The sequence below is a fragment of the Psammomys obesus genome, unplaced genomic scaffold (genome assembly GCF_907164565.1).
Source record: "Psammomys obesus unplaced genomic scaffold, mPsaObe1.curated_primary_1811, whole genome shotgun sequence".
NCBI lineage: Eukaryota > Metazoa > Chordata > Mammalia > Rodentia > Muridae > Psammomys > Psammomys obesus.
In genome coordinates, this window is record NW_026585580.1 from 3123074 (window position 1) to 3144865 (window position 21792).

General features: G+C 41.3%; 1 protein-coding gene across 1 annotated transcript in view; it reads right to left on the reverse strand.

Annotated features, from left to right (window-relative positions):
- Col19a1 (collagen type XIX alpha 1 chain) overlaps positions 1-21792 on the reverse strand; it is a 305509-nt gene that overhangs the window by 66352 nt on the left and 217365 nt on the right. Inside the window, 2 exon segments of the mRNA XM_055608122.1 lie at positions 6908-6949; positions 14963-15016. Coding sequence (XP_055464097.1) covers positions 6908-6949; positions 14963-15016 — 96 coding nt within the window.

The following is a 21792-nucleotide window of genomic DNA, read 5'->3' on the forward strand; positions in this document are numbered from 1 at the left end:
CTTTCCTTTCCTTTCCTTTCCTTTCCTTTCCTTTCCTTTCCTTTCCTGTTTTTTGGTGTTTTGAGACAGGGTTTCTCTGTTTAGCCTTGGCTGTCCTGAACTCACTTTGTAGACCAGGCTGGCCTCTAACTCAGAGCAATCCATCTGCCTCTGCTTCCCTGAGTGCTGGGATTACAGGAGAGTGCCCCTGTACCCAGAAGCAATTTGATTCTTAAATTAAACATAGCTCTGGATGACATGCAGCTCTGACAAATTGTCCTCCAACCTCAAGCGAATTCTTGTAAAAAACAATGTTTACTGTTATACTTATAGGTACATATCTTTCTTTTTAAAATTGATTAATTAATTTATTTATTATAATTTATTTAGTTTATATCCCAGCTGTAGTCCTCTCCCTCATCGCCTCCCAATCCCACTCTCCCTCCCACTTCTCCTCCCATGCCCCTCCCTCAGTCCACTGATAGGGAGGTCCTCCTCCTCTTCCATCTGAACCTTGCCTATAAGGTCTCATTAGGACTGGTTGCACTGTCTTCCTCTGTGGCCTGGTAAGGCTGCATGCCCAGGGGAAAGTGATCAAAGAGCTGGCCACTGAGCTCATGTCAGAGACAGCCCCTGCTCCCCTTACTAGAAAACCCACTTGGAGACTGAGCTGCCATGGGCTACATGCTGGAGAAGCTGTGGAGAAAGGGGAATCCTCCTCCATTGCTAGTGGGAATGTAAACTTGTACAACCACTTTGGAAATCAATCTGGTGCTTTCTCAAAAAATTAGGAATAGTGCTTCCTCAAGATCCAGCTATAACACTCCTAGACATATATCCAAAATATGCTCTAGTACACAACAAGGACATTTGTTCAACTATGTTTGTAGCAGCTTTATTTGTAATAGCCAGAATCTGGAAACAACCCAGATGTCCTTCAACTGAGGAATGGATACAGAAATTGTGGTACATTTGCACAATGGAATACTACTCAGCAATTAAAAACAAGGAAAGCATGAAATTTGCAGGCAAATGGTGAGAACTAGAAAAGATTGTCCTGAGTGAGGTATCTCAGAAGCAGAAAGACACACATGGTATATGCTCACTTATAAGTAGATATTAGACATATAATATAGGATAAACATACTAAAATATGTACACCTAAAGAAGCTAAGCAAGGAGGAGGGCCCCAGGGAATTTGCTCAATCTTCATTCAGAAAGGCAAATGGGATAGACATTGGAAGCAGGAAAAAACAGGGAACAGGACAGGAGCCTGCCACAGAGGGCCTCTGAAAGATTCTACTGATAGGGGTATTGAAGCAGATGCTGAGACTCATAGCCAAACTTTGGGCAGAGTGCAGGGAATCTTATGAAAGAAGGGGGAGATAGAAAGACCTGGAGAGGACAAGAGCTCCACAAGGACAGCAACACAGCCAAAACACCATGGCCTAGGGTTCTTTACAGAGACCAATACTCCAACCAAGGACCATGCATGGAGATAACCTAAACCTCTGCTTATATCTTTCTTAATTTTTTAACTTTTAAAGATATAAAAAAATAGAATATGTCAAACCTGTTGATGTTGAGTGCTCAAAATGAAAGAAATTTTTAAAAAACATAGGGAAGAAATTCTTCACATTTCCCTTTGTACACTTATCCCAGTGTGAAGGACTCTCTTGAATTCATTAATTAACTTTCAGTCCATATTTTCTATGTTACTTCTATATGTAGAATCATAAATAATATATTATTTTGAAGATGTAGAATGAATTCCATAGAAATTTAACTTGTATTCAACTTTCTTCTCTCAGTATTATTTGTAATACTTGTCATTTGACCTGTGTGACCTTGTCCATTCATCGAAACTTCCGGTCAGCACTCTAATTGACTGAGGCAAAGAGGTTACCCCAGCGCCACTGACCTGCATTGGAGTGATCTATAGATTTGGTCTGTTACAGGCAAGGTTCCAGTGAACGTTTTTAGTGTGAGGATTGACTACGTGTTTGTAAGAGAAAGTTCAAATGACAGTCCATCAAATTATTGCAGCCCTGAAGACTTTGGTTTATTTATCTATTTCTATCAAAACTCACAATTCTGGCAAATCTTTGTAATAGGTAGCCATGACCATTTTTTGTAGTAACTATCTTTCTTGAGTTTTCAATATAATCTTGATTTTGTTAAAAGTGTTAAGCCTTGGCACTAATTTTTCATGCTTCAAAGCTTTGGCCAGTAATGTGAAAGTCCTGTGTGAGAAAACCACATGAATTAAACAGTCAGTTCACAGCTAGCTCAGTTGCACAAGGAATAGCTCAATGCACTTTTAGACAGTCAATATAGACTGAGGGATATGTATACTTTATAGCAGTTTGTTGTACAGTTTGTTCATCTGCAGACTGGCTTCATCTTTTTTGTAATGTCCCTCTATGACCTATACATTCCTAGCCTTTTCTCTACATTTCTTTGAATTTTAGCTTAAACATTAATAAGTTCTTTGAATTAACAGTTATGAAATTTAGAGCATGCTAGTTATATTTCTTTAAACATTTATTTAATCTCTGTGTGTGGACCATATGTATGCAGGTACCCAAGAAGGCTAGAAGAGGATTTGAGATGTTTTGGAATTAGAGTTATAGACAGTTGTGAGCTGCCCCTCGTGGGTGCTGGAAACCAACCTTGAATCCTTAGTAAGAGCAGTTAAGTGTTCTCAACTGCTGAGCCATCTTTCTAAAAGCCCAGACTTATGTTTTGATCCTAGCAAAATACATCTTGTGTATCCCCAGCTGTCCTTTAGCACACTGGAGGCAGTGTGTGTTTTTCTAAAGATGGTAAATTGTGTTCGGTGTAGGAAGATGGAGGCGGCATGCATACTTAAGGCACCAATGTAGAGTTGGTTTCTAAAGCTCTCAAGTGACCTTTATGTCACCCTTCACGTTCGTGCTCATATACCCAATAAAAAAAAAAACGGACAATTGGACTCATTTAATTTAACAGATGTAGAAAGCAAGTGAAGGGGCTAGAAATCACTTATAAACACACATTTGTTCAAAACAGTAGAGGACGGGTGGAAGAAAGAAGGCCCCTGGGGGAATAAGATGCCATGCGGGTGTTTGGCCTGATGTAGGTGGAATGCCAGTGAAGTACGGCAGAGGAACCCAGCCGAGCCTATGGACTGCGACCCCCGGGTGGACTTAGCCTAGCTATCCCTAGGAACCCGTCTTGCACGTGATATTATGCAAATGTTTATGTCTAATATTAGACATGTATGGGCTCTTATTCACATTTGCAATGTATTAGAGTGACTTTATAGAAAGATAGTGGTGAATTTGCTCTGTATCAGCAGGCCGTCTTTTAGCCTGGTGATTTTGGTGCTGTTTAGAAGGGCGGGTGCTCTTGAGCCTCTGTCTTGTTTCCCTAACGTGAGGAGAAGTCTTTGCTCTGCCACTCCATCTCATAGTCTCTACAGTAGCCATTCTCATCAACCAATGTGCAAAACACACAGCACTCAAACAAATTATTTCAGACTCAGGACAGTGACAAAGCAGAAGTCATCATTTCTACACTGGAAATCTGCTCATGTGGTTGCAATGACTTCCGTTGTCATTGACATTAACACCAAGCTGGATTCCCTCCGTGATTCTCCTGTCTCAGTATTCTCAACACCAGATGTGTCTGTTATGCTGTACAGTGTCTGTTAGGATGTACAGTGATCTGTCTGTACATCCTTAGGGCTCACACTGTTGCTGCTGGGTGATGTGGGCTTCCAAATGGTAGGCTGATTTTGGTACTTCTAAATTGCTGGTGAGTGTATTGAGAAGTGGCATATTATACAGCAGTGATTAATCATTCATGTGTTTAAAGTCTACCCTTAGTTAAATCTTGTGTTTTACAATCCAATCCAAGTCTCCTCCCTTCAGAATTATGGTGAGGCATGCAAAGAAGAACAAGACAAGGCACTAAGGATGGTAACAGCTCATAGCAAAAAAGAGCTAAATGCGAGCTCAGGAGCAGAATGTCTAAAGCAAACAAGGAAGAAAAAGCCAAGTGTTTACTGAGAGCCTAATTTGCATTGAAAACTGTGCTTGCAAGTAAGTTCACCTCATTAGATTTTACTCCCCGCATCAACTCTCCCAGTAGGTGAACATGCCCACTTAACATATGGGAACCTGATGTATAGGGTAAGGAGGTGGCTTCCCAAGGGGACAGGACAGTTAACACCATAGCCCAGGTTTGCTCTCCCGAGGCCTCCATGGTCCCCAGCCCCAACTGCACATCAGAATCAGCTCAGACATTCTTAAGTAACAGAGATTCATTCTTTCCCTAACCGAAGGCACTTTCTCGGGGCTTCAGAACAGGCATTGGTGTTCCCTCTCCCAGTGCTTCTAAACACAGGCAGGGGTTTGAATCCTGATCACACCACCAGAATGAGAAGAGATTCACTGAGGGGTCTGACAGCTTCACAGTGTTTTTCAAAATCCGAGGGACTGATCCAGAATAGAGAGGAAGTGGATGTGTGCGTGTGTGCGCGGTGGATTTCATTCTTCCCGCAGGGGCTATGCTTGGGCTTTCTGTGTTGAATTGAGGCATGCTCCTTCATTAATGATAGTTTTAAAACGACCCTTCCATAGGTAAGTTGATATCAGGCACAGCATCAAGTTCCCTGTAGTCTCTTCTGACAAATCATTTATTTGGGAAGGAAGACAGATACGCCACTGGCTTTTTCTAACTCCACTTAAGATTCTGAAGCAATTAGAAACGATTCCAAGCAGTAGGGATGGTCCCTGGAGTCTGAGCTACACCTGTCTTACAGAATCAAATTCCTCATCAGCAAAGGTCTTAAGAATTTCTAAATGACATATGTTTGCTAAGAAGAGGGCAACACAGAAGCCATCTGTTTTGTTCCAAGAAATGAATCATCATTTAAATGCTTTAGCAGGCTCATCCCCCTTCTCCACTCAGCTGTCCTGTGTGGCAAGCTGTAGAGGCCACTCCCTACAGTCCAATAGCAAGTACTTAAAATGCAATGCATTTGTGAGGACAGAGTATGCCTTTATGAACTGCTGTTTCACGGGAAATAGTGTTGTTCAAAACCCAAGACACAGGAGTGACTGGGATTGCTAGAGAATCATTTCAAAATCATTTTGCAGAAGGTGGGAGTTTTATTTATATATCCTGCAGAATTTTTGTTTTGAATGGCTAGTCTATAAGGAACTCACTGCCCCTACTGAGGTGATCTTTTGGAGATATTTTTCTGGTGAGAGATACATAATCTTTTGAATAGATTGGCTGTGCTGATTTAGAAAGCACAGAAGTCATATTTCTCGGATTTGTGTCACACTCTCGTGCCCTCAATCAAGAGAGCTTTTACTGGGTGAATGAATGAAAGTAGCTCTCACAGGCTGTCTGCCTCCAGAGTATTTTCAGACCTCCATATCCCTGTCTGTAGATTCAGTGTGAATTTTGTTTAGTTTCTAATTTTTTCCTCTGACCATGCCACAATTCACTGTGTTTACATTCACAGTCCAAGGTCATCACAGTTTTACAATCAATCTGGAATGGAGTGATATTTTCTGTAGAAAAGTTAATCTACCAACTTCACAACTAATGACAAATCAAGTTGCAGTAAGACTAGACTGCTTTCTTTCCTATTAAGGCTGGATGAGGCAACCCAGTGGAAGGAAAGGGGCCCCAAAGCAGGCGACAAAGTTAGAGACAGCTTCTGCTGTAAGAGCCCCACAAGAAGACCAAGCCACACAATTGTAACATACATGCAGGGGTCCTAGGTCAGGCCCACGCTGGCTCCCTGGTCGATTGCCTGGTCTCTGTGAGCCCCTGTGAGCCCACATTAGTTGATTCTCTGGGTTTTCTTGTGATGTCTTTCACTCCTCTGGCTCCTTCAATCCTTCCTTTATAGTCTGTTTTTTTCTTCAGGTCATATAAATCTTTAGCCATTTCCTGACCATTCTTTTTTTTTTTTTAGTGAAACATTAAGAATTTCTTTTCTTTTTTAATTAATTAATTTTTTTATTAATCACAGTTTACTCACTTTGTATCCCAACTATTGACCCCTCCCTCATCTCCTCCCATGCCCCTTCCCAAGTCCACTCATAGGGGAGGTCCTCCTCCCCTTCCATCTTATCCTAGCCTATCAAGTCTCATCAGAACTGGCTGTACCATCTTCCTCTGTGGTCTGGTAAGGCTGCTCCCCCCCTCAGGGGGAGGTGATCAAAGAGTCAGACACTGAGTTCATGTCAGAGACAGTCCCTGTTCCCACTACTAGGACACCCACTTGGACACTGAGCTGCCATGGGCTATGTCTGTGCAGGGGTTCTAGGATATCTCCATGCATGGTCCTTGGCTGGAGTATCAGTCTCAGAAAAGACGCCTGTGCCCAGATATTTTGGTTCTGTTGCTCTGGAGCTCCTGTCCCCTTAAGGTCTTTCTATCTTCCCCTTCTTTCCTAAGATTCCCTGCACTCTGCCCAAAGTTTGGCTATGAGTCTCAGCATCTGCTTTGATACCTTGGCAGGGTAGGGTCTTTCAGAGGCCCTCTGTGGAAGACTCCTGTCCTTTTTTCCTGTTTTCTCCCTCTTCTGCTGTCCATCACATGTGGCTTTCTGAGTGAGGACTGATCATCTTACCTAGGGTTCTCCTTTTTGATTAGTATTTTTAGGTGTACAGATTTTAGGATGATTATCCTATATTATATGTCTAATATCCACTTCTAAGTGAGTATATACACGGTGTTTCTCTTGATATACCTCTGTCCCTTATAGCCCACCCCTGCTCAGTAATGCCCCCAAGGGGCAGAATCCAGCTGCTGGTCAGCAGGCAAGTGAGGCTCCTGCTCACAGTGACTTCTGCACCCCAGAGGTGAAAGTACTTAATTACTTTGAACAACAACAACAACAACAACAACAACACAGCATTACCTTTTCTCCTTTGGGGCCACTAGCTCCATGCTCACCAGTTCCCTGGGTAAAAACAACAACCAAGAAGTACGTTTTTAATGGACTCAGTCTTGAAGATTTAGCTAGTAAAATTTAACATTTTGTGGATTCTCTGGTATTTAATCCTGGTAGATACAAGTTAAATCTCTCCAACCTTGGAGACCCCCATTTGTTTCATTTGTTTGTTTGTTTTCTGTGATCTCTCCAGAAGAGACATCTCAATTCCATGAGCAGGAGACTTCCTTCTCCGTATGTGTGCTCACCGACCTCAGTTGCACTTTTTCTCCTGCTCTTTCTACTCTCAAATACTTCTCACCTTATTTTGACTCTGCTCACCTTGGGCAGATGACTGTCCCTCTCATCATACAGAAAAAGCAAATACAAATTGCTTAGAAGCGCTTCAACTACTGAATCCTCTGTGTGTTGAGAGAGACCATTATTAAAGACCTTTCCACGAATTTGGTCTAGAAATTCCATGTAGAAAACCCTCACCCCCTAAGCTGTGTGGAGCCTACAACCACACACTTCCAAACTGTAGTCTGGTGATCCTGGGGCTCAGTCTAGGACCAAACATTGATCAATCAGGACTCCATCTGCATGGTGGAGGTTGCAGAACTGAAAATGGCACGTGTTTGTGGCTCATGCTAGTCTCCCAGGCATGAACACTGAGCAGTTCCAACTGCCCCAGTTCCTGTGAAAGAAATTACATGCTGCGAAACTACAGGCAAGGTAGGTCCCCCTAATGGAACCAGGTCTTCTCCAAAGTGGAATCCCTGAATATCACTGCCATGGCTTCTGGGGGAATCTTGTGTTACATGTCATGATGGCTGCTCTTATTGTGGTTGAATGAATAAACCTGTATTTTTTTTTAATGTTGTCTGTCTTAGAGTAAATTTGTCTATGAGACAATGAGCCTTGTAAGACACACCACTCTGTCCTCTTAGGGAATCTTATCATTGCTGTTAGGTGAAACTGGCTCATTTTGTAAGCTGTAGCTGGAGTTGGCTAATTTCTCTTGCCTTGGCCAACCTACATGTTCTATCTTCTGCAAACACAACACAAAACAGTGTTATAACCCAGGGATCTACTTCCCATTCTTGGACAACTTTAAAAAAAAAATCAAAATGGCCTTAATGTTTCACCAGCTCCTTGATGTAATACAGTCTTGTAGACAAGCTTCCTTTTGACTCTAGCTTCCCGGTTCTTAGCACATACACTGTAGGAAGTGTGTGCTTTCATGTTTTAAAGAATACCTGTGGTTCTGGCTTCAATGTGCACCTGAGCTGCCCTTACCTTTCTCTGGGATCCCTCTTCTGTTTCTTCATCTACCTCTGTCTCAGGCTTCTCTCTTCCTCTCCCAATCTAACTGTAGGAGATTGCTCTTTCTTACGACTTGGTCCAGGCTCTGCTTAAATGACTCAGTACTCCCTCCAGGGTACCCTTCTCTAGCTCCATGGTCTAGGCATTGTTTAAATGAGCACAACTTAATATGCTTGTCATGTCCCGTCCTATCTCAGCTTTAGACTTATGTATCTAATTCTAGAAGCAATTCATGCCCAACAAATTAAAAGATGAAATGAGAATACACACACATGCATACATATGAGAGGAAAAGACAGAGGAGTGACAAGAAGCTTAACACGGGTTAATCCAGAAGCAGGAGAATGGCAGTGACTCTCTTCACAATATATTCTGGAGGGTTTTTGTGAGTAATAATTCTATTTTACAACAGAGAGAAGAATTAGTATAGGAAATCTACACTTATCTGTCTTGTCTACAGAAGCCATCCCTTTCAATCTGGTATTGTCTTAGTCTCCCATTTCCCCTCCTCCTCCTCTTTTTGAGGTGGACTTCATGTGGCTTTACTTGTACTATGTAGCCAGGCCTGGCCTCAAACCCCTGATTCTCCTGTGTTTACCTTACCAGTACTGGGATTACAGGTCCAGACTGCCATGCCTGCCTTTGCCATCTTTTTTCTTATCCTGGAATTTCAGTTGGCAATCCAGTCTAACCTCTTTAACATACACATAAATAAACTTTAGAGAGTTTTTGAAAACACTGGTCATTTTGGCATGGTGCCAGTCACTGTGCCTAAAACATCAGCATGACCCCCTAGCTGTGCCTTTGGTTGGGTATCTTTAGGGATGCTGGAATTTGCTTTTGTGTAAGACATCACGTGTTTACACGTGGTGTTTGATACTCCAGGTGCTTGGACCATAGACTATGGAGTATCTCTGGTGAGGGTATATGTGTATGCCAGCAAGCTCCAGGGAACCATAGCCAAGATAGTTTGGATATAACATTTCCTGTGTAGACACAAGTCATATTGTTCTAACAGTATTCCCAAATCTTGATTTTCTAATGGCTTTAGTTCAGAAAACAAAGAAGGCCATCAGAACATGATATACTTGTTTTTATTCAGCAACCAGGCTAGGAAATCCAGTTAGTCCCCTGGTCCTAGGAGCTCCTGGTGCTATTCTCCACTTTTGGGTTAATCAAACAGCTGTCTTAAGTTTGAACTTCAATAGCATTTACTCATTGACATGTAATATTCCCTTCCTTCCTTTATCCTAGCTAACAGCAACAAACAATAAACTAGCTTTATAGGAACAGTAAGATACAAATCTTTAGCTTCTGGAGCTGTAATTTTTTTAGGTGGTGGTAGGGTGACTTAGGACCTTGGTGCCATTTTGAGTGTTCTTTGAAAGCCTTCCAAATAAATTTAACAACCAAATAATTTTTGTCTGTGCATAATTAAAAGTTTCTGAGGGCTGGAGAGATGGCTCAGAGGTTAAGAGCACTGATTGTTCTTCGAGAGGTCCTGAGTTCAATTCCCAGCATCCACATGATGGCTCCCAACCATCTGCAATGAGATTTGGCCCCGTCTTCTGGCACCCAGACAGAACACTGTATACATAATAAAAAATCTTTCTTTAAAAAAAAGTTTCTGAGATACAATGTTAATAGTCATGGCCTGCGACTTGCTAATTTGCCTGCTCAGTTGAAGAATTCTGGGTGTGAGTTGTGTCCCTTTGTCCTTACAAGGGAAAATGGAATGAAGAACTTTGGAACCATTCTCAGGCTATTCTGATTCTTTTGAAGAGAGAATTTCTGGTTAAAACAATTTGCATGGACATCAATGGGTTAGGTCAAGGGGGTAGCTTTCTTCTTTTTTGCTTATTCTTTGTTTTATTTTTATTTATTATTATTTTTTGTAGCTACCAAGGAGTAAACAGTTATCAAGTTCTTGTGGCTAAACTAAGGGAAAAAACCAAGGACACGAACTCCCTGCTAGAACTTGGGAGTCATCACCCCCACTCAAGCCCATGCTTTTAGAAATATGCTGTATTATCCTAGGCATGGGAAAACACAAGTTATTCCTTGAGGACTGCGAGTGTGAACCTGCTCCACTCATTTACACACAGAGAAGCCAAACTCCCAGGATCTCAGAATGTGAATTTGACAACATTGGTGGCAGATACAACTAGTTCCATGATGAAGATATAATTACCTTAGTGTGACCATGCCTTTATAAATAAAGAGAGTGAGAGAGGCATCCATGCAGGAAGGATGTCATGTGGGATGGATGGAGATCCATCAGAAGGAAAGGGACATGTGACACTCTTCTCCCTGGAGCTGTCAGTGGGATGAGCCTTGCCATCAACTTCATCTTAACCATTCTATAGAGCTGAGAGATGGTAACTGTGTATAAGCTTAGGCTGCTCCATTTGTGACACCACATGAGTCAACCTTCAGAAAGTTCAAACATGACATAGGGCCAACAGGGCTGTCCTTTCAGGATTGAACAAATACCAGAAGTTGGCTCAAACTTCAACTTCTCAGGTACATTCAAAGAAACTTTTTTTTTTTTTTTTTTAGCCAGAAAAGGGATGGGGGCACACAGGTAATATTTTAGTTTTCTCTACAGTCAAACCACATTACGAAAGTTCACACATTAGTGCCTGAATCCTCACTAGCCCCTTAATCCAGTGGAGCCTGGCCATGAAGAAGAAAAGAGGGGAAACTGAATATTTAATCTTGACAGTCAACTGGATGAGATTTGGAAACTAATCTCTGGGAATGCCTGTGTGGGAGTAATCTAGAGGTTAGTCTGGGTAGGAGGACCCACTCTGAAATGTGGGTGGTACCATTCCACAGGGCTGTGGTTCTGGACTGAATAGAAATAAGAAAGAAAGTGAGCCCAGCATTCGTCTCTTGTCTCTCGCAGGCTGCAGTGTGAGCTGCTGCCGCAAGCTGTCATTGCTGAGGCTACCTGTCCTGCTGGATTGTATCCTCAGACTGTGATCCCCAATAAACCTTTCTTTCCCTAAATCGCTCTTCTCAGGTATTTTGTCGCAGCAACAAGTAGCTAACTTAGAAAATTAGGGTTTAAAGTTTAGTTTTTAATTCTTTAGGCCCCAGAAGTACTGTTATTCCGAGGTAGCCTTTGCTTTTTGCATCTTCGTTGGATTTAATTCTGTGTTTGAGAAGATGTTCAATGTCTAGTTTTAGACAACCATTTTCTGTCCTCTCTGGCCTGTGAACGTGAGTGTGGAGCTATACTTTGATACACTGAAGGCAAGTAGATTATTTTGCCATCATTTGCTTTGGATCAACTATGTGGAAAAGTGGACACTGGAATGGGGAGCTGGGAGGCATCGCACCAGTCTCCAATGGCTCAGACAGGGGCTAATGGTGGTATAAGACAGTGGACCCGTGCATTTTCAGTGTAGACCGTTAAAAACATGTCAAACATATATTCCACCAGGGCTCACTCTCCATAGACAGCACTTTACATCCATGTAGGATGCTCGCTACTTTAAAAACGGATGGAGCCTATCCATTTTTTACTAACATTCCTGAGGTGAAGACAATGAAGAACAGTTCGGCTGGGCAGAGAGCAGGATTTCCTTCCGGGGAGGGAAGAGTGCTCAGCATTGATGCTGCTCTGCAATCAGCCCAACAGGATGGAAGCAGCTGCCTGAAAATTATTTCTGGGCTAGAGAGGGAAATTTGTTCTCTTTTAAATCTTCGCATCCTCACGTGATCACGTGAGAACACACGTGATCTTCTTAATGACTCCATCCTCCAGTGAGTCGCTCTTATTTCTCTCTGTTCTTATTTTTCTCTTCTATTTTTGATTTGTGTCGTGAAGGGAGAGGTTTCTTACGTCCGCATTTCTCCTCTGGGTGATACAGGCAATGTATAGGGGACTAAATCAATTCTGTTTGAGGACCGAAGCGCAAGTGCAGACTGCTGGGATGAGGGATGAACCATCCAGTCTCTTAGTTTGGAGCAGGGAGGGGCCATGTGTGAGGAGCGTACTTCTCATCCTCCCGTGGGTAGCTGGCTCAGCAGAATCTGGGCTGTGCCAGAGAGTGCGCTGAGGTCCAGGGCTCCGCGCCGCCGTCCCATAAATCAATGCCAATTTAAAAGGGAAGATTGTTTTAACCTTGGAGTGTCACTTTATATGTCTCCATACATGGTCCATTATTTAATCCCAGCTCCTCCCCCACTGTGCTCATTTGTTATAGCCAGACCATCAGGAATGCAACAAACTGCAAAATGCAACAACCTTACTATCCAAAGCTAGATGAGGGTGGCAGGGACAGTGCCAAGAGAAAAATGCATCTTGCTCACTACAGCACATTGGGCCCTTTGCTTTGTGAAGAAGAGATGGCCACAGGACAAAAATATCATTCAGTGTGTGTCCTGGGGGTGGGTTTCCTTATGGATCCTTATGGAACCCCAGTGTAGGAGGCCCATGCCCTCTCAGGAGGAAACGGAATGAATTGTTTCCTACCTTTCATCCGTCACTATAGATTTAAACACTTCTGAGTCAAAACGGTTCTATTGTATTATTTAGGGGAGAAACAAGCCATGGTTTTTCCTCTTTACCCTATTCTCTTCTAGCTACAAAGCCACGTTCGGAGCACATGTAAACTAACTGAGGCTCAGTTCTGTAATAGCGATGGCAGTAACTGCCAATCTTTTAGGAGGGACAATGGATAAATCCCAGGTACTAGGGCACAACTTGCAAAACTCCCCTCTCAGCTACTGAGCTCAGTTCCCATTAGAGCCAGTATAACCTTAAAGTCTAAAAATTAACATTTTCTGCTTCTGGCTCTGAAATACAAAGGTTCCATATATTTTCATTTAAGGAAGAACTGACTCATTGGTAAGAAAAAAAAATACATACAGAAGTAGTGTTGGGAGACCTGTAAAGACACAAGCCTTAAAAGTTTTGCAAGGGTTAGCAAATATTTAAGTAGCGGAGTAGCAGCTTGGTGCAGTTTGTACTGCTGGTGAGAGTAATACAGCACACCACTTAAACTTTTCCAGCTGACTTGTGACATCCGAGCCAACTTATTCTCATTATTTTGAAGCTTTTATTGTAAGCCCTATTTTATAACAGTGTATGTCATTACAAGTGTCCTTACACTGATTCAGTGTAGATCCACTTCCAGCTTACCTTTCAAAAACTAGCCAACTGCTAATGTTTTAGAAAAGCTAGTAGCAATTTTTTAAAGACAGTTACAAAGAATCAGACAAGGTATTGCAACCGCCTTAACACAGAACTCCCTGAACAACCTAAACAAATGAAAAGATTCAAGACACGATTGTGATTTTAAATTTGTCAAGAGCAACAAATAGTCTACATGCTTGATTTTAAACTTACCAATTAAACATTAGCTAGGCCAGTACACTAAGTTTAATTTGATGAACAAAGGGTTGGGATTTTAATTTAAACATTTTGTCTTAGAAAGCAATAATGATGGATTTTTGAGCAACAGCTATCTTCAAGACTTGGACTAGGGACATGAGGGGTATCTCTGTGGTTAAGAGCACTTGTGGCCCTTGTAGGGGACTCAGGTTCAATTCCCAGAATCCATACTGTATGGCTCACAACTACTGGTTACTGAAACTGGTTACAAGGTATGTAACACCCTCTTTTGGCTCTGTGAGAACCAGACATGCCTCTCTCTCTCTCTCTCTCTCTCTCTTTCACACACACATACACACAAGAAAAATAAATAAATCCTAAAAAAAGGTCTTGATTTGGAACACAGGTTCTTGGAATGTGTGAACAAAGATGCAATATTGGTTACAGAAATTTACAGAAAACAAAGCAAATATACAAGGGGCCCATGCCTAACTTTTTCTGTCTTACAAGGTGTCAATGGTGAGCTGACAGGTACTGAAAGCCCCAGTTGGTGCCACTGTGGACAATGAAGGACAAAATGACCCCAGATCAGAATCATATGTTGTTCTTGCACAATGAGCCATCAGTGAATTCATCCCTGTCTTTGAGTCCTGTGTAGCCAGTTACCAACACCATTCCTAGGTATAAGCAGGAGCAAGTGTTACCACTTAGATACTTCTGTGGCAGAACTCTTTATCCCAGCTGGGGTGAAGAAGATAGCAAGGAAGTTGCAAGCTGTTCCCATCCATCCCCGGGGAGACTCTTTTTTTTTTATTTTTTAATAACTTATCTATTTCTTATTATAGGTACATTGGTGTCCTGCCTGCATGTCTGTCTGTGAGGGCATCAGATCCCCTGGAACTAGAGTTACAGACAGTTATGAGCTGCTGTGTGGGTGCTGGGACTTGAACCTGGGCTCTCTGGAAGAGTGGCCAGTGCTCTCAACCTCTAAGCCCTCTCTACAGCCCTGAGGCTCTCGTTCTTAATCTGTGGGATGCGGACATGTGCTTGTGACTCTGTCAGTGTGAGGTGACCTAGAGCTTCAGATAGCTAATCATTTCTTGTGGCCCTTTATTATCGAACTTTAAACTACCGCTCTAAAATTTACAGAACTAAACCCTTGTTTTATAATATGTCCAGGAATGTTTTCAAATTTAAATGTTTTCAAATTTAAATTTGAAAACATAGTGTTCCAAATGGGAAGATGCTTCAAGCACATGTGATCTCGTCTCAAGGCCCTAAGACATTAGGAATTAATAATGCTTTCTTCTTTCTAAAACTGGAAGGACATAAAATCTCTATGTACACAAGTTGTGGGGATAAAGAAGCCATACCTTGTTGAAATATTCACCAAAAGTCTGTTGTGGTCCTTGTAACCCAGGAGGTCCCTGAACGAGAAAGCAAAAACAAATACATTTTTCAAAACAATGTGTGCTATAAGTAATCTACCAAGTCTATTTTGTCAAATATTCTAATGAATAAAAAACTCAATAGATATCAACATATAATCAGCTTCCTAAAGCTTTTGTTTCCCTAGGTTCTGTTTTACACTAACCCAAAGGACAGTCTTAAGTAGAAACAGGAAACACTTACTAACATGACCATCACCACGCTCTTTATTAGAAGGGATCCCACCCACGAGGCTATCCCCGGGAGGACACTGTAAGTTCGGTTTATTGGTTTATTCTCTGAGCTCCTCACAGGACATAATGAGTATACTGTAGTGCTGAATGCTACCACACATTGTTAACATAAAATACGGGAAGTACATTTTTCTATTGTTTTACTCTTATAAATTAATTGTTTAAAATGTGATGCATATGGATTTTTTAGACCAGGAAAAAGTTTGTAAAATCTCACTTTAAACATTTTAATAAGGGGCATTTTTTTTTTAATTGTCCTGTCATTGTGTTCAGCTTGGGCTGGGTAGAAACTAGGAGGTAAGATAGCTGGAAATCTCTAGAGCTTCCAGGAAGGGAGGGAAGGAAGAATTCTCTAAGATTTTCAAGGGTTACATTGCTGGGATAGACGCATAAGAAACACCAAGTTCAGCATTATTTTATGAGGAACCCTAAGCCAAGTTAGATTCGACCATCTCAGACAGATTATATGCACTTCATCTGGACCTCAAAAGCCAGGAGGGGAGAAAATATTAAGGAGGCAAAGTTCCCAGTGTTTTATCCAAGAAGGTAATTTCATGATTTAACAAATTAAGGAGCTCCATTGCACAAAGATTATTTTTGAAAAGAGAACTTAATTATTGGAATGTGAAGAAAAAGTTTTAAGGAACAATTGCTAGCTTTGTTCCAATTCAGGTAACATCTTGGGAGTATGGACATACTTAATGCTGGCTAACATCTACGACAGGTGTTTCCTGTGAATGGCTTGTGAACGAAGATTAGTTCAACATGAAATTTTGGCATGTGTCAAGTAACATAAAGGGCTTGAAGATGGGGTGATAAATTCCTGGGAGCAAGTTGGTGCGGTTGTTGAGAAAAATAACGGGATCAGCAAATAATGGAGCAGGCTGTGATCAGAAAGACAACCAATGCTGCTATCTTGCTGAAATATATAATAAAAAAAGAGCTAACATCGGAAAAATAATTCTCTGACATTATGTGTTTTTCCATCATCCAGCTTTGTGTAAAATATTCTAGTCTCATTAGATGAAATAATGGAGAAAGCAATCATTGAAATGAGGGTGGTTGTAGACTTTCCAGTCAAGAATGTGTAAGTTAATAACTTATTCTTGAAACCCAGCAGACAAACAATTCCATACACATTGATCTTTCTGAAAACATATATGAAGCAAAGAGAAATTATGGACACCATGGCAGCAGCAATAACAGTCAGTTGAAGCACTAAGGAGGTTGGGTGCCAAGTATTCAGCGTGTGTGTTCATGGTAAGACCGTTTATATGCAAAGACTGTGATAAGTGAATTAGTTTAGCTTCACGTGCCTTCTTCCTAGTATGAGCATTAGTTATGACGGCTTCTAAGTATGGTAGAACAATTAGAAATATTGTTTCTTGAATAGAGCCTAAGAATCAATTATAAATTTATATACTGCTAATTGTGTGCCATTTATTATAGCGAGTTCTGGATGGATTAACCTACTAAAACCCTCACAAGAGTGAATGTTTATGAACCAGAGATAAATAAAGAAGGTTAGAATTGTTAATCAGCCCACGCTCAAATCACTGTCATCTGGGAAGGCAAAAAATGAAGAAGATTGAGTTCCAAGTCATCTTTGAACAATTTTTATCTTCTCTCCCCCCATTTCATTTTTATTTTTTATATTAATTACATTTTATTCGCTTTGTATCCCAGCTGTAGCCCCCTCCCTCATTCCCTCCTAATCCCACCCTCCCTCCTTCACCTCTTCCCATGCTCCTCTCCAAGTTCACTGATAGGGGAGGTCCTCCTCCCTTTCCATCTGACCTTAGCTTGTCAGGTTTCTTCAGGACTGGCTGCATCGTCCTCCTCTGTGGCCTGGCAATGCTGCTCCTCCCTTGGGGGGGGCGGTGTCAAAGAGCCAGCCACTGAGTTCATGTCAGAGACAGTCCCTTTTCCCCTTACTAGGACATCCACTTGGATACTGGGCTGCCATGAGCTCCACCTGAGCAAGGGTTCTAGGTTATATCCATGGATAGACCTTGGTTGGAGTATCAGTCTCAGAAAAGACCCCTGTGGCCAGATATCTTGGTTCTGTTGCTCCATGTGGCATTCCTGTCCTCCCCAGGTCTTACTAACTCCCCCTTCTTTCATACAATTCTCTGTACTCTGCCCAAAGTTTGATTATGCATCTCAGCATCTGCTTTGATACACTGCTAGGTAGAGTCTTTCAGAAGCCCTGTGTGGTAGGCTCTTGTCCTGTTTCTTGTTTTCTCCTTCTTTCAGTGTTCATCCCATTTGTCTTTCTAAGTGAGGACTGATCATCTTACCTTCTTGTTTAGCTTCTTTAGGTGTACAGATTTTAGTATGTTTATCCTATTTTATAGGTCTAGTATCCACTTATAAGTGAGTATATATCGTGAGTGTCTTTCTGCTTCTGGGACACCTCACTCAGGATGATCTCTTCTAGATCCCACTATTTGCCTGAAAATTTCATGATTTCCTTGTTTTTAAGTGCAGAGTAGTATTCCATTGTGTAAATGTACCACAATTTCTGTATCCATTCCTCCGTTGAGTCTCCCCCCCATTTCAATTGATGTATATTCATTGTACATAGTGCTCTTTCATACAGACAGCTTCTTTCAAGTATATCATTAACTTTGACCATATTCACTGTCCAGTACCTCCCCTCCATTATTCTATCTCCTTCGCTGGTCTCATTCTTCTGCCATCTGTATTCATCGTGTGTGTGTATGTGTGTCTGTGTGTGTGTAAGTATCTCCATAAAATTTAGAATCCAAAAATGAATGAAATCATGTGATATTTGCTTTTCTGATTTTGATTTATTTTGCTTGAAATGGTAATTTCAATTTGCATTCATATCCCACTAAGCAACCCAATTTAATTCTTCATGACTGAATAAAAACTCCATTGTACACATGTACAAATTTTATTTCCTTCTTTATCTACTGATAGACATTAAGGAAGACTTCACAAATTGGCTGTTATGAATAGTGTTGAACAAACATGATATGTAAAAGTTTCTCTGTGGCATGTTAGCACAATATTTTTGAGGTACATTTTCATAAATGGTACAGCTGGATTATAAGACAGATAGACTTTTACATCTTGAGGAACCTCTAGACTAATTTCCATAGTGGCTGGATTAATTTACACCCAAACTGCTAGTGTATGGAACTTCCCTTCTTCATTTCTAGAATTTGCTGTCACTTATTTTCTTAATTATGGCCATTCTAATTGGAATAAGGCAGAATCTAAATGTAGTTTTGATTTTCATTTCCTTGTTGATCAAGGATGTTGAACTTATGGGCAACTTGTGCTTCATCTTTTGGGAACTGATGGCTCATTTTATCAGTTCATTGACTGATTGGGTTGGTTTTTTTTTGTTTGTTTTGTTTTGTTTTGTTTGTTTGTTTTTTGTTTTTGGTGTTTAGTTTCTTGAGTTCTTTTTTTCTCCCATTCGGTAAGCTGCCCCTTCCCTTTCTTAACTGTTTCCTTTGAAGTATGGAAGCTTTAGATTTTACACATTCCCATTGTTGGTACTACTTACTAGAAAGTTTATATCTCAATACATCAATACATGTTCTCCTTAAATATTTTAGGGCTTTGTGTTTGTTTGGAATTAGATACATTGGGATTTTTTTTCTCTTTTTATAACTGATTTATTTATTCACTTTACATTCTGATTACAGCCCCCCTCCTCGCTCCCAGTTCCCCCCCTCTCAAACCCTCTCCTCCATTCTTCCCTCTCCTCCTCAGAGCAAGGAAGGTCTCACATTGGGATTTTTGTACAGGCCATGAGCGATACAGAATCATCTCCAGTTTCATTCTTGTACATGGATATCCAGTTTCTCCAACACCATTTGTTGAAGAGACTGTCAGTACTCCAAAGTATGTTTTTTGGTCAGATGTGTCAAAAATTAATTAAGTGGCTATAGCTACCTATTCCATGAATCTATATATCTGGTTTTTCTTTTCTTTTTCTTTCTTTCTTTTTTTTTTTTTTTTTTTTTTTTTGCTAGGGCCATTTCAATTTTCTTTCTTTTTTTTTAATTGAAAATGAATTTTATGCTCTTACCATATATTCTGATCATGGTTCCCCTCCTTCATCTCCTCTCCCAAGTCCTTCCCACCTTCACACCATTCTATATCCATGCCTCCTTTCCTTCTTTAGAAAAACAAACATGGGGAAAAACCCCACAGAATAAAACCGACCAACCAAATAGACAACAACAACAAAACAAAGAAAAGGCAGGAGAAACACATACACACATATAAAACAAACCCCATAAAACCGCCCAAACGGAAACCATACTATGCAACAAAAGACCGGTAAGGCAAATAAAATGGCCCAAACAAAGCAATATGAGACCAAAAAGAAAAAAAAAATCTTCAAAAAAATACTGCTGGGTTCATTTTCTGACGACATCAACCACATCACATCTACTCTCGGTTTTAGCATCAATATATATACAGTCCCCAGGTTTTACATTGAATGTATGGACATCGGCAGAAAGGTAAATCAGAGCATACTGGAGGAATTATCTTGAAAATGCTGATATTCTTATATTTGTGATTGACAGCGCAGACAGAAGAAAGTTTTGAAGAGATAGGTCAGGGACTGACGGAATTACTGGAGGAAGAAAAGCTAAGATGTATGTCCCTGCTCATCTTTGCTGAGAAGCAGGATCAGCTCACAGCAGCCCCGGCCTCTGGGATGGCAGAAGGGCTGAACCTACACAGCTTCCAGGCACCAGTGTCCACAGATCCAGTTCTGCTCAGCTCTCACAGGCGAGGCCCTCCAGGACGACATGAACAGGGTCGGCAAAAATGTCAATACAAATAAGAAATAAAATCTAGACAAATGGAGAAGCAGTAGCTGTGAGGGTTGAATTTGGCCCCGAGAAAGACAGGCTTGCAGCTTCCCGATCAAAAGCTTTTCTAGCTCAAGGCTGTGTGAAGAGTAGAGCCAGCCCTTTAAAAAGAACCCCCATTTCCTCATCTCTGAGATCCAGATCATTTTGCAAATAAAGGAATTGCCATTTCCTCTGGGGGGGGGGGGGAATCTGTGGAAGCAAAACCTTTGTTTCGCGGGGACAATCAATACTGGGAGCTGAAAATTCAACTGTGACTAAATATCACTATCAGTGAGGCAAAGTCTTCGGGAAGTGTTTTGTCAGGGTCAGCACACATGCTGTGGTCCACCGGAGGCTAAAGCCGCATTTCTGAGCAGGCAGCCTAACTTGGAAAGGCTAACTAACGAGTCACGTGGTACTTGCTTTGCCAACGTGAAAGCTGCATCAGTGGAATAATAAAGCTAAGGCCTGGCACCGTGTGGCAGGGCCAGAGTGCCTGAAGAGAGAGGCCAGGAGGCTTTCAGCGAGCGTGCAACTTGAGTTGCAGTGGAGAGCCTCGTATCCGGGATATCTGGAAGCTAGATCATGGGGTCTTTGCATCTTCTACTGTCTTCTTTGGTTCCTTTCTTCAGCATTTCGAAACCTTAGCTGTGGAGTTCTTTCGTTTCCTTGATTACATTTATTCCTAGGTATTTTATTTTCCATGAGGCGTTGTGATTGTGCCTGTTTTTCTGATTTTTTTTTTCTCAACATGCTTGTTCTCAGTATATAGACAAGTGGCTGGTTTTGTATGTTGACTTTGTATCCTGCTCCTTTGATGAAATTTGGTTATCAGTTTCAAAGAGTTTTCCAAAGTCTGTAGGGCCTTTCACTATATGGCCTACATCATGCACAAATAGAATTTTATGACTTCTTCCTTTACTATTCATAGCCTTTATTTCTCTTGTCTTATTGCTTTAAAACTTCAATAGCTATAGCAAATACAGAGCAAGAAGTCATGCTTGTATTAACTGCCATGATATTTTTTATTAAGTATTGCCGGGAGCCAAGGCCAGCTAGTGGAAAGTTACAGACAGCTGCAACAAGGTCATAGGTGAGAGATTTACGTTTCCGGAACCTATGAGACATCTGTGCGTCAGGCTAGACATTTTGAGATACCTTAGCTGAGATTCTTGTAGTATCTCTTTTAGTAAACATTCTTGCGGTGTTCTGCATCATCATTAATCACCCTGTTATGTTTTGTAAACTATATTGCTGACACATTTTCCCTTCCTGCCTTCTCCCTATGAAGTTGTGTGAAAATTTTCAAATAAACGAGATCAGACTATAGACTTGCTCTCATTCTTTGTGTCTCTTGTCACCACTTCATTCTTTTTGCCCCTCCTTACGAACCTGTTGAACTCCCACTGGACAGGACAAAGTATTGCCCTAGAGAATATAAGATGCTGATGGCTCTCCACGGTTTACTCACTATACAACAAAACTTGTAGTTAGCACTTCTCATAAACCAGTGCTGTGCTGGCAGGATGAAAGGATATAAATAATAATGCCCTTACTGTGGGCATTCCCAGCAAGGGACCATTGGGGCTCACGGTCAGGAGGAGGGTGCATGGCCTGATGTTTAGAAACCCGTGGAAGACCAGACCAACAACCAATGCAGGCTCGGAGCTGATG